This window comes from Nerophis lumbriciformis, linkage group LG32, assembly GCF_033978685.3.
Source record: "Nerophis lumbriciformis linkage group LG32, RoL_Nlum_v2.1, whole genome shotgun sequence".
In the NCBI taxonomy this organism is placed as follows: domain Eukaryota; kingdom Metazoa; phylum Chordata; class Actinopteri; order Syngnathiformes; family Syngnathidae; genus Nerophis; species Nerophis lumbriciformis.
Window position 1 is genome coordinate 11257400 of NC_084579.2, and position 17811 is coordinate 11275210.

Genomic DNA, 17811 nt, shown 5'->3' on the forward strand with positions numbered 1-17811 from the left:
TGGCAGCTGTCGCCAGAATTTTACAGTAAAATTCACAGTGTTTTTTGCACCGGATTACTCTCCATTGAAAAACTATACCACTGTTATTTTTACGGTAAAATTCTGGTGACTGAGCTGCCAGATCTACAGACTTTTTTTGCAGCGTATTAATATCATTATTATGGATATTATTATTATCATTATTAATACTTACATAATAATTTTTCTACGTTTTTATTGTTATCATTATTGTTGTTATTGCTGTTATTGTTATCATTATTATTACATTATTATCAATATTAATATTAATAGTGTTTAAAAACTTCACTATGACACTGCTGCAAACCACAATAATAGATACATTTAACATATGATTCTCAATACATTTCTTGAATAATCATCTTTACATATTAATATAATATGTAATGTGATATGCGATATACTTATACAATTTATCTACATACAGTACAGGCCAAAAGTTTGGACACGCCTTCTAATTTCAATGCGGTTTCTTTATTTTCATGACTATTTACATTGTGGATTGTCACTGAAGGCATCAAAACTATGAGACCTGTGAAGTGAAAACTAGGGATGTCCGATAATGGCTTTTTGCCGATATCTGATATTCCGATATTGTCCAACTCTTTAATTACCGATACCGATATCAACCGATATATACAGTCGTGGAATTAACACATTATTATGCCTAATTTGGACAACCAGGTATGGTGAAGATAAGGTACTTTAAAAAAAAAACAAAAATAAAATAAAAGAAGATAAATAAATTAAAAACATTTTCTTGAATAAAAAAGAAAGTAAAACAATATAAAAACAGTTACATTGAAACTAGAAAATGAGTAAAATTAACAATATCAATTAATATCAACCGATATATACAGTCGAGGAATTAACACATTATTATGCCTAATTTGGACAACCAGGTATGGTGAAGATAAGGTACTTTAAAAAAATAAAAATAAAGTAAAATAAGATAAATAAATTAAAAACATTTTCTTGAATAAAAAAGAAAGTAAAACAATATAAAAACAGTTACATTGAAACTAGAAAATGAGTAAAATTAACTGTTAAAGGTTAGTACTATTAGTGGACCAGCAGCACGCACAATCATGTGTGCTTACGGACTGTATCCCTTGCAGACTGTGAAAACCGTAATATCGTGAAAACCCTTTCAGGTCACCTCTTGAAGCTCATCGAGAGAATGCCAAGTGTGTGCAAAACAGCAATCAGAGCAAATGGTGGCTATTTTGAAGAAACTAGAATATAAAACATGTTTTCAGTTATTTCACCTTACGTACATAACTCCACATGTGTTCATTCATAGTTTTGATGCCTTCAGTGACAATCTACAATGTAAATAGTCATGAAAATAAAGAAAACACATTGAATGAGAAGGTGTGTCCAAACCTTTGGCCTGTACTGTATACAAACAATTCATTATTTATTTATGAGTTTTCATTATATATATTTTTTATCTAAAAATATATACAAAATATATATATACATACACACTAGAGATGCGCGGTTTGCGGACACAACCGCGGAGTCCGCGGATTAGCCGCGGGTCGCGCGGTTGAAATAAAAAAAAATTAGATTTTATCCGCGGGTCGGGTCGGGCGGTTGAAATTAAAAAAAAATTAGATTTTAAATAGATTCAGGCGGGTGGCAGTTAAACCAATTCGGAAATATATATACATAGTTAAATGTTGTTACCCACATACGAAAAACGAGCAGGCACCTGCAGCATGCCACAACAGAAGAAGAAAAAAAAAAGAGATGGCAACGCCGGCAGCAAACGTGGTACGCGACAAACTAAAAAAGGGAATACTAAAGACCAGGGGAAAAAAAGGCCAGAAAAGTTCAGCGTGGACTCGTTTTTATGAGGTTGTAAATCAGGATGATAGTAATGCTGGCTACGTGATTTGCAAGAGCTGCGACGCTGTTTATGTCTACGACAGTCACAAAACCGGGACATCTAACATGGTGCATCACATTTGTGCAAAACCCCGAATCTCCACAAACATCCTGAGCATGAGCAGTTTCGTCCGCCGTGATCCCAGAAGAGTGCCACAGGATGTTAAAACAAGATAGAACGCAGCTGCCTGCAGCAGTTTGAGTGGCGCGAGCGCGCTTGGAGATGCGCTCAGCGCGGCTCCCAGATGATTGCGCACTGGTGTGCGTCTGGGCCGTGACAGCGTGGCACGCATTGAATGTCTCTGCTGCATTGGATCAGTCTCCTTTCTTTAACAGGCAAAAGCTTTATAACCTCACTAATGCCTTGCATCGTCTATATTAGATATATAACAACGGGCGGATGGCGGACGGGTGCGGTTTTGATTAAATGTTAGTTCGGGTGGATGGCGGATGGTTGACGACTTTTGTGATGCGGTTGCGGATGAAATAATTGCCTATCCGCGCATCTCTAATACACACACATATGTATATATATATATATATATACACATACACAGTATATGTATGAATTGTATATGTATACCACATTAATACCTCTCTAACATTGTCACAACTGAGCAGTTTTATCAGAATTCAACTACAGTGTGCCTATTAAAGTGTCTGCTATCGTGCCGACGTCATGCGGACATAATTAAATATCACCAAAAGAACAGCATTTAGATGATTAAATAACGTATTTGACCTGCCCTTCAGGTCTAAACATTACGGTAATTTCATTCGTAGGTGTCAAACAAACTAAGCAAACCATTTACATACTAATAAAGATAGTAATAATATACAATTTACACCATGTATAGTAGAGAAGTGACTATGTTTGAAGCCCTCAGTCTTTATCTGTGTGCGTGGGAGACTATCTACAGCCACACTCCGCCACCACCATGCCCTCATATTTGTGGTTGAAAGTGATCACCCCGTTATCGTGATAAAGGAGCGAAATGGGCTCCAGCTTAGTGGGTACACAGCAGGCACGCGATGCCCTCTCCGGGCTCTTAACGCTCAGCAGCGTCTGCACGATGGCGTGCTTGGTGGGCGAGACCTCGGGGGTCAGGGGGGCGCCGCACACGCCGTTGCACGTGTAGGCCTCGTAGCCCACCGGCTGGATGATCCACGTGTCCCAGCCGATGTCTTTAAAATCCACAAAGAGCGGCGTCCTCTTGCAGGCCTCGCTCTTAACATTGCGGCGGAGCCGACGAGGTGTGTCGTGGATAAGCTGTCGCTCGTGGCGTTTGCCGGGGTCGTCCGAAAAGACCACCATCACTGCCTTGTGCTGCCCCTCGGTGTCAATCAGGACCTCGCCGTCCCGCGTCACCGCCTCCTCCGACCCCAAAATGGCGATATGGACCTCCAGCATGAGCGTCACATATCCAAACTCTCGTCGGAGCTCCACGGCATGAGTCAGGTCAAAGGACACCCAGCTGCTATCTTCGGCGACAATGTGCTTGGTCAGCAGTTCCTCCAGATGCTCCTCCTCCTCCTCCTCCTCTTGATCCCGCCTTCGCACAGTCTTGCCAACTTCCCTGGTCCAAATCACGCCGCCGTGGACTTTGTAAATGGTCACCTTGCAGGCAAGGTAGGGTCTTTGGGACCTACGGACCAGCGTGAAGAGGCGAAGCTCAGCTCGGGTGATGTCCTCGTGCTGCGGAACCGAGATGTTGAAGAGGAGCAGGTGTGTCCTGACACCCCTGAATGTCACACCGTTGCGGGACAAACCTGAAAATATTAACACAGATGTCTTAATGGGCATCTAGTACTCTCAAATAACATAACCCTCCTCTTTTAGGCCAATTAATCTGTCTAGAACAGGGATTCTCAAGTTGTGGTATGCGTACCACCATCTAGTGCCTATGTGTCAAAGTCAAGGGAAGTATATAGCGTATCAATCTTCAGTTTTTTAGGTACAATAACTTGTCCATGGTGTGTTTTTATCAAAAAGAATGTTTTTAGTAACTTTCATCATTACTTTCAGTTTGGGAATATACCAGTACCTTTCCAGGCCAATGAAAATGAAAAAAAAAAACATATACATGTGGTCTGAAATCAAGATTTTGGGAGATATAAGGGAAGTATATAGTATATAGCAACCATCAGTTTTTGAGGTCCATTGACTTGTCCATGGTGTTTCCTTAAAAATAATGTTTTTAGTAACTTTCATCCTCACTTTCACAGTTTGGAAACATACCAGTACATTTCCAGGTCAATGGAAATGGAGAAACATATGCAGTACATGCCACCTTAATCAAGTTTTTAGGGCGATTAGGGAAGTATCTTGAATATCAAACTTCAGTTTTTGAGGTACAGTGACCTGTCCTTGGGGTAGTTCCCACAAAAGTACGTGTTTAGTACCTTTAACCCTTCTCTTTCACAGCTTCTGAACATACCAGTACCTTTCCAGGTCAATGGAAATGGAAAAACATATACATATAGCCTAATCGAGACTTTTGGGGAGATTAGGGAAGTATGTAGCATATCAACCTTTAGTTTTTTTAGGTACAATTACTTGTCCATTGTGTGTTTCCTTCAAAAAGAATATTTTTAGTAACTCTCATCCTCACTTTCACAGTTTGGGAACATACCAGTACCTTTCCAGGCCAATGAAAATGGAAAAAAAACATATACACGTAGTCTTAAATCAAGATTTTGGGAGAGATAAGGAAAGTATGTAACGTATCAACCTTCAGTTTTTGAGGTACAATGACTTGTCTATGGTGTGTTTCCTTAAAAAGAATGTTTTTAGTAACTTTCAGCTGTCACTTTTACAGTTTGGGAACATACCAGGACCTTTCCAGGCCAATGGAAATGGAAAATCCTATGCAGTACATATAAACTTAATCAAGATTTTTGGGAGATTAGGGAAGTATCTAACATATCAAACTTCAGTTTGTGAGGTACAGTGACCTGTCCTTGGGGTAGTTCCCTCAAAAGTATGCGTTTAGTACCTTTAACCCTTCTCTTTTTGAGTTTGGGAAAAATACCAGTACCTTTTCAGGAAAATGAAAATGGAAAAACATATACATTTAGCCTAATCGAGACTTTTGGGGAGATTAGGGAAGTATGTAGCACATCAACCTTCAGTTTTGTAAGGACAATGACTTGTCAGGGTGTGTTTTCTTCAAAAATAATGTTTTTAGTAACTTTCATCCTCACTTTCACAGTTTGGGAACATACCAGTACCTTTCCAGGTCAATGGAAATGGAGTAACATATGCAGTACATGTCACCTTAATCAAGATTTTTGGAGAGATTAGGAAATATCTAAAATATCAAACTTCAGTTTTTGAGTTACAGTCATCTGTCCTTGGGGTAGTTCCCACACAAGTACGTGTTTAGTACCTTTAACCCTTCTCTTTCACAGCTTGTGAACATACCAGTACCTTTCCAGGCAAATGAAAATGGAAAAAAACATATACATATAGTCTTAAATCAAGAATTTGGGAGCGAATAGGAACATATGTTCCATATCAACTTTCAGTTTTTTAGGTACAATGACTTGTCCATGGTGTGTTTTCTTCAAAAAGGATGTTTTTAGTCACTTTCATCCATCACTTTTACAGTTTGGGAACATACCAGTGCCTTTCCAGGCCAATGGAAATGGAAAAACATGCAGTACATATAACCTTCATCAAGGTTTTTTTGGGAGATTAGCAAAGTTTTTGAGGTACACTGACCTGTCTTTGGGGTAGTTCCCTCAAAAGTATGTGTTTAGTACTTTTAACCCTTCTCTTTTACAGTTTGGGAACATACCAGTACCACTTTAGGTGAATTACAAGCCCAATAGAGGGTTTATTAATAGGCACAGAATTGGATAATTTTTTGGCTTGACTGCTCAAGTACCTTTCACCCTTCATGTGTACAATTTGGGAACTTTCCAGAACTTTTTTAGGCCATTAATTACAAAAAATGGGAATATAAGGCAGTATATGATACCTTTTGATGGGACAAAAAAAAACGGTCGTACCTTCGTTCTTGAAACTGCGCACTACGTTGGCCGAGGGCACGGCGCTTCGGTCGTTGGCGAATCTCTGGTAGAGTTCCAGCATGTACTCTGGGGGCTCCTTAGGAGCGGAAAGGGCCCTGCCCGGGGTCTTCTGCCCGGTGACGTTCAGCGAGGCCAGAAAGTGGCTGAGGAAGTCTTTTGCGTCGAGAAGCGAACCGTCACGTCCGACGGGACCGCCGGAGCTCACGACAAGAAGGACGCTCAAGGAGAGGATCGAGCCCAAGCCGGAGACGACTGTCAGGGTCATGGCCGGGCGCAGAAACAACGATCACGTATCCGAAAATGAGGCGATTGGACTCTCGACGGTGAACAGGTTGGCGACGTGGCGAGGACAAAGCAGCTGTGCCCTTCATGTGCTCGGGTTGTGAGGGCAGGGCCGTGTTGTCCAATGTGTGCTGTTGACATGTTTGGAGATGTCATCGAGGCCGTGCTCGACCCTCCTCTACGCCCCCCCAATCACCTACCACCCTCATGCCTGTCCAGGACTCCATGATGCCTTCTCATTCTAGGGAACTCCAAGCATCGGTCTCCTTACACAAAGCAGCAAGGAAAGGGTGCGATTAAATAAACTCTGCTTCTTCCTACTCCTTTTCGGACATGTTGCCTTGCAATTTGACACAATTTCTGACCTACATTTTTCTATGAATGAACCTATTTCATTTACTCCACTGGAACAAACTTTTCCTGTAGTTTTTTACAAACAAATTCAACAAGTTAACTCATGTGATTAACCACAAAAAATTATCGCATTTAACCTCGTATAAAGATAGATAAAACGTTTACCGCTAAACCTTTAAAACTGTTTACATTCTAACGTTTGTTAGAGTGTCCGCCCCATACTTGCCAACCCTCCCGGATTTTCCGGGAGACTCCCGAAATTCAGCGCCTCTCCCGAAAACCTCCCGGGACAAATTTTCTCCCGAAATTCAGGCGGACTCAGGTCCAATATAAATAGCGTACCTGCCCAATCACGTTATAACTGTAGAAGGATGGAGGGCGAGTTCTTGGTTTCTTATGCGGCTTTATTGTTAGGCAGTTTCATTAACGTCCTCCCAGCGCGGCAACAACACACAACAACAGCAGTCACGTTTTTTTCTACCGTAAAGCAGTTCGTCTGCCGTAAACAGCAATGTTGTGACACTCTTAAACAGGACAATACTGCCATCTAGTGCATTTGATGAAAGCACTTTTGTGCGTGCCACACAGCAATGCATCATCAGAGAGGGTGTTCAGCATGGTTCGAAAAATAGTGACAGAGAATAGAACAAGGATGGACAATTCAACCCTTAACTCAACAATGAGTAGATGAGTGTTATGTGTGTGTATATGTGTAAATAAATGAACACTGAAATTCAAGTATTTATTATATATATATATATATATATATATGTGTGTATGTATATATATATATATATATATATATATATATATATATATATATATATATATATATATATATATATATAATAAAAGAAATATATATTTATAGCTAGAATTCACTGAAAATCAAGTATTTCTTATATATATATGTATATATATATATATATATATATATATATATTTATATATATATATATATATATATGAAATATTTGACTTAGTATTTCGTCAAGAATTTCTTATATATATATATACATATATATATATATATATATATATAATAAAATAAATATATGTTTATAGCTAGAATTCACTGAAAGTTAAGTATTTATTTTATATATATATATATATATATATGAAATACTTGACTTAGTATTTCGTCAAGTATTTCTTATACATATATATATATACAGTATATGAAATACTTGACTTGGTGAATTCTAGCTGTAAATATACTCCTCCACTCTTACCCACGCCCCCAACCACGCCCCTCGCCCCCCACCTCCCGAAATCGGAGGTCTCAAGGTTGGCAAGTATGGTCCGCCCTGAGATCGGTAGGTTGTGAGTTCATACCAAAGACTATAAAAATGGGAGCCATTACCTCCCTGCTTGGCACTCAGCATCAAGGGTTGGAATTGGGGGTTAAATCACCAAAATGATTCCCGAGCGCGGCCGCCGCTGCTGCTCACTGCTCCCCTCACCCCCCCAGGGGGTGGAACAAGGGGATGGGTCAAATGCAGAGGTTAATTTCACCACGCCTAGTGTGTGCGTGACTATCAGTGGTACTTTAACTTTAACCAAGTTTTGAGCAAATAAATAACGAATATTAACCCAAAAAAACATGTTTTAAATGTTTGTGTATGACATTATGACAATAAAATTGCATTTGTGTCAAAAACATTGTGGTATTTTTTTAAAGGTTCCTTTAAATTTTTTAAGCAAGTAATTTACTTTGATTAATCATGATTAATCACGATTCAAAAGCGTGATTAATCTGATTTTAAACAACTAATCAATGGACAGCAGAAAAAACATGTTTCCGTGTCACACATTTTGGTGTGTGCAAAACAAAACACATAACCAAAAGTACATTTTTATTTGTTAAATGGTAGTTTTTTTTAGGCCAGAAATTACACAAGAAAATGTAAATTTTTTCATTTTAATATTGTATATTTTTTTTGCATTTGTTGGAATATTTTGCACTATTTTAAAGCATCCCAGCAACTTCTAGTCAGGTCTGGGCAAAATACGGCCCGCGGGCCACATGCGGCCCATTAAGATTTTCAATCCGGCCCGCCGGATGTTCTTTAAATCATTTTTTTAGACATTTAACATCAAAACTGTAGCTGCCGCTATGATGTGCACTGCTGTTTTTAAATTACCGTAAGACTTGAACTATAGAAAGTATTTCAATGATTGGAAATCTGCACTTCTGAGTGTTATAGGAGTTATTACGGTAATCTACGTCAGTGGTCCCCAACCTTTTTGTCACTGCGGACCGGTCAACGCTTGAAAATTTGTCTCACGGACCGGGGGCTGTCATAAAAAAATACAATCGTGTGTGCTTACGGACTGTATCCCTGCAGACTGTATTGATATATATTGATATATAATGTAGGAACCAGAAATATTAATAACAGAAAGAAACTACCCTTTTGTGTGAATGAGTGTAAATGGGGGAGGGATGTTTTTTGGGTTGGTGCACTAATTGTAAGTGTATCTTGTGTTTTTTAATGTTGATTTTTTTTTTCTTTTTTTCTTGTGGTTGGAGACCACTGATCTACGTCACAGCAGCTCAGACCAGGAACAAAGCAGAGTGGGCGGGGTTTGTTTTCACAGCAGCCAGCCCGAAATGCATGTGTCAAGAACAGATGCGGAAGCACATTTTTACAACAAATAGCTGCATAAAAGGGATAATATATCATATTGTGGGTGTTTATTACCCTTGTTTGTTTGTTACATGTTTATTGTGTTTTGCTTGATTGAGGAGCTGGGCTGATGTTCATATGTTGTTAATATTCAATGTTTTATTGTTCATAGTTAATATTGTAAATACCACTTTTTTATTTTATTTTAATGTACATTTTGGGTGTCCCATTCAGTAAAAAAACTGTAAAATTCCATTCCGTTTTTTTGAGGTGGTTTGTTTTTAAAACTCTATCGGACATTGTGACTTTTGGTATTAGTGTTCCTGGAAAAAACAGGGACCCAAACATAAATACTGCACAGCAGGTTTTTACAGCTGAATGTGTATGTATAATTTATACACGCATACACATTGGCCCCCCAAACACATTTTGTCTCTCAATATGGCCCCCGAGTCAAACTATTTGCCCATCTCTGTTCTAGTGTGATGTAGAGCAGACCTGGGCAAATTAAGGCCCCGGGGCCGCATGCGGCCCGTTAAGCTTTTCAATCTGGCCCGCCGGACATTCCCAAATAATTTTTTTTAGATCTTTAAAATGGAAACTGTAGCTGCCATTATGATGTGCAGTGATGTTTTTAAATTACTGCAAGTCTTGAACTATACAAAGTATTTCAATGGTTGGAATCTGCACTTTTGCATGATATACTAGTTACTATGGTAATCTAATTAGTTACTATGGTAATCTAAGTCACAGCAGGTCAGACGAGGCACCAAGCAGTGTGGGTGGGAACCATTTCCACAGAGTATTTCCAGAGGAAGGAGATTTTTACAACAAAGTTCTAAAGCTTAGTGATATATCAGATATATCGAGTTGTAGGTGTGGTTTTTTACCCTTTGTGTTCATATTTCGTTGTTTTTGTTGCATTTTTGTTGCCTTTTGCTTGATTGTAAAATATGTCGATCGACAGGGGGTGTAACGTTCATATGTTGTCAATATTCAGTGTTTTAGCGTTTATAGTTAAATCCCACATTATTGTCATGTACTTTCTGGGTGTCTCCTTCAGTAGAAAATGTAAAATTCCATTCAGTTTTTTAAGGAGGTCTGGCACAACGTTTTTAGCATTCAAACAGACATTATTGTGAGGTTTTGTATTAGTGTTCCTAAAAATAGATATACCGGCCCCCAGACACATTTTTTTTCTCTAAATTTGGCCCCCGTGTATACTTGCCAACCTTGAGACCTCCAATTTCGGGAGGTGTGTGTGTGTGTGTGGGGGGGGGGGGGGGGGGGGGGGGGGGGTCGTTGGTAGGGCGTGGTTGGGGGCGTGGTTAAGAGGGGAGGAGTATATTTACAGCTAGAATTCACCAAGTCAAGTATTTCATATACTGTATATATATAAAAGAAATACTTGACTTTCAGTGAATTCTAGCTATATATATAATTTATTTTATTATATATATATATATATATATATATATATATATATATATATATATATATATATATATATATATATATATATATATATATATATAACTAAATAAGAGAAATACTTGAATTTCAGTGTTCATTTATTTACACATATACACACACATAACACTCATCTACTCATTGTTGAGTTAAGGGTTGAATTGTCCATCCTTGTTCTATTCTCTGTCACTATTTTTCTAACCATGCTGAACACCCTCTCTGATGATGCATTCTGCTTCGTCTCCTTGTTGTGTGCGCAGTTGTGCACTACACTCTCTAAAAGCCCTAGATGTTATTGGCACATATGCATGTACAGTAGATGGCAGTATAGTCCTGTTTAAGAGTGTCACAACATTGCCGTTTACGGCAGACGAGCTGCTTTACGGTAGATGAAAAGGTGACTGCTGTTGTTGTGTGTTGTTGCCGCGCTGGGAGGACGTTAATGAAACTGCCTAACAATAAACCCACATAAGAAACCAAGAACTCGCCCTCAATCATTCTACAGTTATAACGTGAATGGGCAGGCACGCTGTTTATATTGTGGGAAAGCGGACGTGAAAACAGGCTGTCGACACGTCACTCAGGTCCGCCTGAATTTCGGGAGATTTTCGGGAGAAAATTTGTCCCGGGAGGTTTTCGGGAGAGGCGTTGAATTTCGGGAGTCTCCCGGAAAATCCGGGAGGGTTGGCAAGTATGCCCCCGTGTCAAAATAGTTGCCCAGGCCTGATGTAGAGAATTCTAACATTTTCATTATCTAATTTGATTTATGTCATTTTACGGACACTGTGAGATTAAAAAGTAAAACACTTTTTTTTGTTAAGTCAAATAAACAATTAAAAATACAAATAAATACAGTCTTGTATATTTATTGCCACATTTTCTGCTAAAATAAATATGTTTATCAAATATAAAAATGCACAATATTTGATTCATTTTAGGCTCCAATGTTGAGCTTTCAAGTTTCCCAACAGCCTAACTGTTTTTATTCAGTCTCTAAATGGCACAACAATTATATTTAATGCAATAGCTGCACACCGCTGCAAACTACAAGCCCAATAATAACCATGTAGTGATTTAATGTAATATACAGTATGTTTCCGGAGTGCAGTGCATTTTTTATTCAAGAAGAACTTCTCCTGTTAGGAATTCCGACATAATCCATAGCTGAGTCACTGCTGAATCATCACAATATTGACGCAGTTTAGCTGCAACATGAACCCGCTACCACCTTGGGGGGGAAACTATTGTGCTCACAATCTTTTTGTCTTGTCACAAATAAATCATCCTCTTATTTGGGGATTAATAACTCCATGCTTTGTTTTGTCCTCTTAGAGCAACACTAATGAGTCATTCCAACATAGAGAAGCACGAGAGGGATTTTCACTGTGCTCAGAATAACATATATCCAATAAAATACACTTTATTATAAGATAAAAATCTCTATTTTGCCGTTTTATAGCTTAAGGCTACCATTAGCTTAATTGAACGAGAAAAAGAGGTTTTCATTTTATTAATCAGTCTTTGTCAGCTGTGGCTTATCACAGTTTAGTTTTAATTAAAATGGATGAGGATGATATTAGGGATTTCAAAAACACCACAAAAGGCCTTTTTTCAGAAGCAATGCCAATATTTGGGTGGAATAAATTGTCTAGATTTATTGTCTTCATATAAAGGAGTGGATAGATTAAAAAAAATAATAATAATAATTGTGAGATTGAAGTCGCAATAATATGGGGAGCGAAATGTATTTTTCATTGGAAAAAGTAGTAACCTTATGTGAATAAAGTTGGAATTTTACAAGAAAACTGCTGGAATATTACAATAAAAACATGTTTTATTTAGATAAAGTAATTTTTGCAAAAATAATAAAATTGTGGGCTGAAAAAAATGTATACATTAACTCTTGTCATGAGAATTAAGTGGATTTGTACACTAAAAATATTTACACTACATGAAAAAATAATATTAAGGTAAAACAAAATCTGAATCTTTAAGAGTGATATTTTTTTCAAGAAATAGGTCTTACACTATTTAAAATTTTAAAAATTTAAAAATTTAAAAAATAATTATGGAAGATAAAGAGCTTTTTTTTGTAGAGGCGTGTTCAATTATACCAGAAAAAATGCAGCATTTTTTAAAAAGAAAAAGTTTATATTTTGCGTGACTAATGATTGAATTAAGTCCTTCTCTTACAAGAAGTAAACCATATCGTTTAAGAAAATAGTTGTAATCTAATCACATGCCTCCAAAAATGTTTTGTTATTTAAGAAATGTTTTTTGTTTATTTTTTTTAGAGAAAAAAAAGTTACTACTGTATTTTACGTTAATAAAGTTGCAACCCTACCAAAATAAAGTTGTAATTGTACAAGAACTAAATATGAAAGAATTTTAAAGTAATTTTAACAAGTCTTTTTTCAAACATATCGTAGTAAAAATAAAACAAAATAAAGTTGTAATTATAAAAGTTACTAACCTATTTTACGTTAATAAAGTTGCAACCCTAACAAAATAAAGCTGTAATTGTACAAGAACTAAATATGAAAGAATTTTAAAGTAATTTTAACAAGTCTTTTTTCAAACATTTCGTAGTAAAAATAAAACAAAATAAAGTTGTAATTGTACAAGAACTAAATATTAAAGAATTTTAAAGTAATTTTAGCAAGCCTTTTTTCAAACATGTCGTAGATATGTATTTTATTTTATTTTTACTACGACATGTTTGAAAAAAGACTTGTTAAAATTACTTTAAAATTCTTTAATATTTAGTTCTTGTACAATTACAACTTTATTTTGTTTTATTTTTGCTATGAAATGTTTGAAAAAAGACTTGTTAAAATCACTTTAAAATTCTTTAATATTTAGTTCTTGTACAATTACAGCTTTATTTTGTTAGGGTTGCAACTTTATTAACGTAAAATACAGTCGTAACTTTTTTCTCTCTAAAAAAACTAAACAAAAAACATTTTTTAAATAACTGCATTTTTTGGAGGCAGGTGATTAGATTACAACTATTTTCTTTAACGATATGGTTTACTTCTTGTAAGAGAAGGACTTCACTCAGTCAATAGTCAATTTTTTGAGAAAACATTTTCAATTAATTAATTACAAAATAGCTTTGTATTTCTTTCAGAAAAACGTCTTGATTTAATAAAAAGTATTTTTTTTTTCATTCAATATTCCACCCCAATTTTCTCACCAAAAAAGTTGCATTTTTTATAGACAAAACGGTTGGAATTTTCCAAGAATAAAATGGTAATATCAACAAATAAAAAAAATAAAAAAGTCTTGTTTTGTAATGACACTAAAATAAAATAAAAATTTAATTTACATTCCAGCCCTGTTCCTTATACTTTTATGTGTCGTTTTTAAAATATTATTTTGGCAAGTCTTTTACTATTTTTGGAAGTCTCCCAGTCCACTGACTGCCAGCAAACAACACAACATGCTGCTGTAATCATCCAAACCTGTGCTGCTTATTAAACCATTCAATAATAAAGCCTCCTAATCCTCTTTGCAAACGCGTAAAAGAAAGAAAAAAAATAATCAAAATATTTCAAAATCTTCTGCACATGGGTTTATTTCCATCTTTCATTCGACACTGCAATGCAAAAGGGAGCGAGCGACTACAAACCTCAAGTGTACAGAATGACCGACGTACTTGGATTCATAACATGGCTGTTTTATACTCTATAATGTATCATAAATATTACAATATAAATGCACTGATTTAGCCTATTAACAGTCCTTTGTTACACATTTACACATCTCGTCTTGCTCTGAATCAAAACCGTTGGGGGGGGACAGGATTATTCCATTATGCTCAATACATATATCACCATATTATCATTATTAAAGTTATTTAAGTGTCTAATAATTGATGTTTATATATAAAAAAATAGCAGCTTAAGTTCATAAATTTTTGTGGTCAACCTAAATTTTCTTTGGAGTCCTAATATACCACAGCTTGCATATTTCAATCTACTTCACACTGTATGTCAGGTCTAATATATCTCAGAGATACAAGTCAATATTTGGCACATACCCTACTTTATCATCAAAAGGAAATAGTGGTTGTTTCGAAGTGTCGCATCAATTTGCATAAATGTCCACTAGAGGGCGCCTCCAGTAGAGTACAGTAGAAATGGTCAACAGTGTTTACACCCACGAGTCCAGTGGCGGAGGTTTGTTATCCATGAGGCCCACGGCGGGCCGGCCGGCTCGGATGAAGTGCTTCTTCTCGCTGGCGGCCTGCGTCAGTGCACAAATATCCAGTCAAGGTAGGATAAAAGAAACCAATAATCACAAGGACTACGTAGAACGAAGTCGAATGAGTTTACCTGGACAGCATCTCTCTCAACAACTGCTCCAATTCCATCCCCGACTCTGTCGCTGGCCTCCAAACTGGAATAAACATCTTCAAGACAAACACATACATCATATATAACCTAAATTTCGCCTTTATTTTTATTGTTATTGTTTATTGTTAAATCCTGACTTTGATCCTATAGACCAGGGGTGTCGAAACTCAAATACAGAGTGGGCCAAAATTTAAAACTGAACAAAGTCGCGGGCCAAGGTTGAACAAATTAACCTTTTAATAGGGACCCAAACAAGTTTTGCATTAAATATTGAACAATCAAGGTTTATATAACTTTATAGTGACATGCAAAATCGAGTTTCAAATAATAATAATAATAATTAAAAAATATCAATGGCATATGAAATACAATGTAAAAAAAAAATTTCTATTTGCAGCCTTCTGAGGTAAATATCTACATTAACTTTTTCCACAGGCTAATACATTTGAAAATAAAATAACAATGAATAAAACAACCATTCAGGACTTTAAACTGCTCAGTTTGCAACACACTGATCTAATCTGATGTGCCCAAGCCAGATACCTGCCATCTTTTCTTGGATGCTAGTTCATTAATGATCAATCACGCTTTGAGCTGAGGCAACCTTCATTATCGAACGAAGGTGTTCATCAGTCATTATATCTCGTCTTGGGGGCGTGCCTTAAAAGCACTGCCTTTAACGTACTCTACGAGCTATCGTCACGTCCGCTTTTCATCCATTCTAACCGTTCAGACCCAGTCACAATATATGTGCGGCTTCTGTGCACACACACGAGTGAATGCAAGGCATTCTTCATCAACAGCGATACAGGTTACACTGAGGGTGCCAGTACAAACAACTTTAACACTGTTAGAAATATACGCCACACTGTGAATCCACACCAAACAAGAATGACAAACACATTTCGGGAGAACATCCGCACCGTAACACAACATAAATGGGGACGGCGTGGCGAAGTTGGGAGAGTGGCCGTGCCAGCAATCTGAGGGTTACTGGTTCAATCCCCACCTTCTACCATCCTAGTCACGTCCGTTGTGTCTTTGAGCAAGACACTTCACCCTTGCTCCTGATGGGACTGGTTAGCGCCGTGCATGGCAGCTCCCGCCATCAGTGTGTGAATGTGTGAATGTGTGTGTGTGAATGGGTGAATGTGGAAAATAGTGTCAAAGCGCTTTGAGTTACTTAAAAAGGTAGAAAAGCGCTATACAAGTACGACCCATTTACCATTTACCATTTAAACACAACAGAACAAATACCCAGAATCCTTTGCAGCACTAACTCTTCCGGGACGCTACAAAATACACCCCCGCTACCACCAAACCTCCCCGCCCACACACACACACACCTTGTAGCGTCCCGGAAGAGTTAGTGCTGCAAGGGGTTCTGGGTATTTGTTCTGTTGTGTTTATGTTGTGTTACGGTGCGAATGTTCTCCCGAAATGTGTTTGTCATTCTTGTTTGGTGTGGATTCACAGTGTGGCGTATATTTCTAACAGTGTTAAAGTTTTTTATTCAGCTACCCTCAGTGTAACCTGTATCGCTGTTGATGAAGTATGCGTTGCATTCAGTTGTGTGTGCGTGCAGAAGCCGCACATGTTGTGTGACTGGGCCAGCACTCGTTGGACTGGCTGAAAAGCAGACGTGACGATTTTCGGGAGGGGTGCTGAAGTTTGGAAGACTCCCGGGAGGGTTGGCAAGTATTAGAATTAGCGGTGAATGCGGTGTTACCGCGGCACCGCGGCAATATATAATCGGCGGGCCAGCTTTAGTGTTAATTTGATATCGCCACAAGGGCCAAGTGAAATTACACGGGGGCCAGAGTTTGACACCCATGCTATAGACTATGACCTAACATTGCAAAAGTTTGCTTGACTTTACTTTAAAAACCCAACCTTATCGTTCAGTTCTTTTGTACTGTCCTTATTTTCGTACTTTGGCAACTTCAGTTTTTAATTTATGACTTGAATCGTCTAATTTCACAACTTGATTCTCGTAAAATAACTTACTTTTATGCTTGAGTAATTGCAACCGTATTCCGTCTTCCTTCTCTCAAACGTACCACTTTATTCCTGTAAAATGTTAAAATGTCACAGATATGTGCTGACCTTGGCTTTTGTCCATGAGAGGCAAAGTGATGTCATCGCTGCTTTGCTTTGCACTCTTGGATTTTTTGGTCGCCGTGGTGGCTGTTGGCTTCAGAATGATAAAAAGGAACATTTGAGAGAGTCTTGACAAAAAAAATGCACTTTGTAGTCTTTTGAAGTCAGGAAGGAAATACCTTAAAGTGGCTTTTGTTCCAACCCGCCTTTATGAGACTGGTCCTCAGGTCCTTGTAGGTCCAGATGCTCTGGAGGACTTGGCAAGCGGCTCTGGTCTCACGTGATGATTGGCTGAACACACAAAAAGTGGAAGGGCTTGTTAAAACAGCAAAGCATATCATCACAAAGGAAGTACGCCCCCTAGCCTTAGCGCAATCTGATTGGACGCTCATGCTGTATTCAAGGACCTGACCATTGGAAAATGACAACAAAAAGTTGTATTTTGACATGAGAAGTCAAAACGTGAAGAGAATAACTTTGTGATATTATGAGAATAAAATAGTACATTTCCGTAAATAAAAATAAGATAAAGTCGCCTCTGCAGCATCGCGTGGACATCGGGGGCGGTACCTCTGGATTGGCAGACCGGGGTGGTGGTTCCTCTCTTTAAGGAGGGGAACCGGAGGGTGTGTTCCAACTATCGTGGGATCACACTCCTCAGCCTTCCCGGT

At 37.8% G+C, this 17811-nt stretch overlaps 2 protein-coding genes across 2 annotated transcripts in view; both read right to left on the bottom strand.

Annotated features, from left to right (window-relative positions):
- Positions 1-2512: 2512 nt before the first annotated feature.
- LOC133574828 (bone morphogenetic protein 10-like) lies at positions 2513-6594 on the bottom strand. The gene is made up of 2 exons (XM_061927125.1): positions 5926-6594; positions 2513-3681 (listed from the first exon to the last, which is right to left on the bottom strand). The coding sequence occupies exons 1-2, from the start codon at positions 6209-6211 to the stop codon at positions 2822-2824; spliced, it is 1146 nt and encodes a 381-aa protein (XP_061783109.1). The 5' UTR covers positions 6212-6594; the 3' UTR covers positions 2513-2821.
- A 7647-nt stretch (positions 6595-14241) lies between these two features.
- The window catches only part of arvcfa (ARVCF delta catenin family member a), a 68028-nt gene continuing 64458 nt past the window's right edge, over positions 14242-17811 (bottom strand). Inside the window, exons 12-15 of the mRNA XM_061927504.1 lie at positions 17320-17431; positions 17147-17234; positions 15020-15096; positions 14242-14930 (exon numbers count right to left, since the gene is read on the bottom strand). Of these exons, the coding sequence (XP_061783488.1) occupies positions 14838-14930; positions 15020-15096; positions 17147-17234; positions 17320-17431 (370 nt within the window). The 3' untranslated portion in view covers positions 14242-14837. The remainder of the gene's footprint in view (positions 14931-15019; positions 15097-17146; positions 17235-17319; positions 17432-17811) is intronic.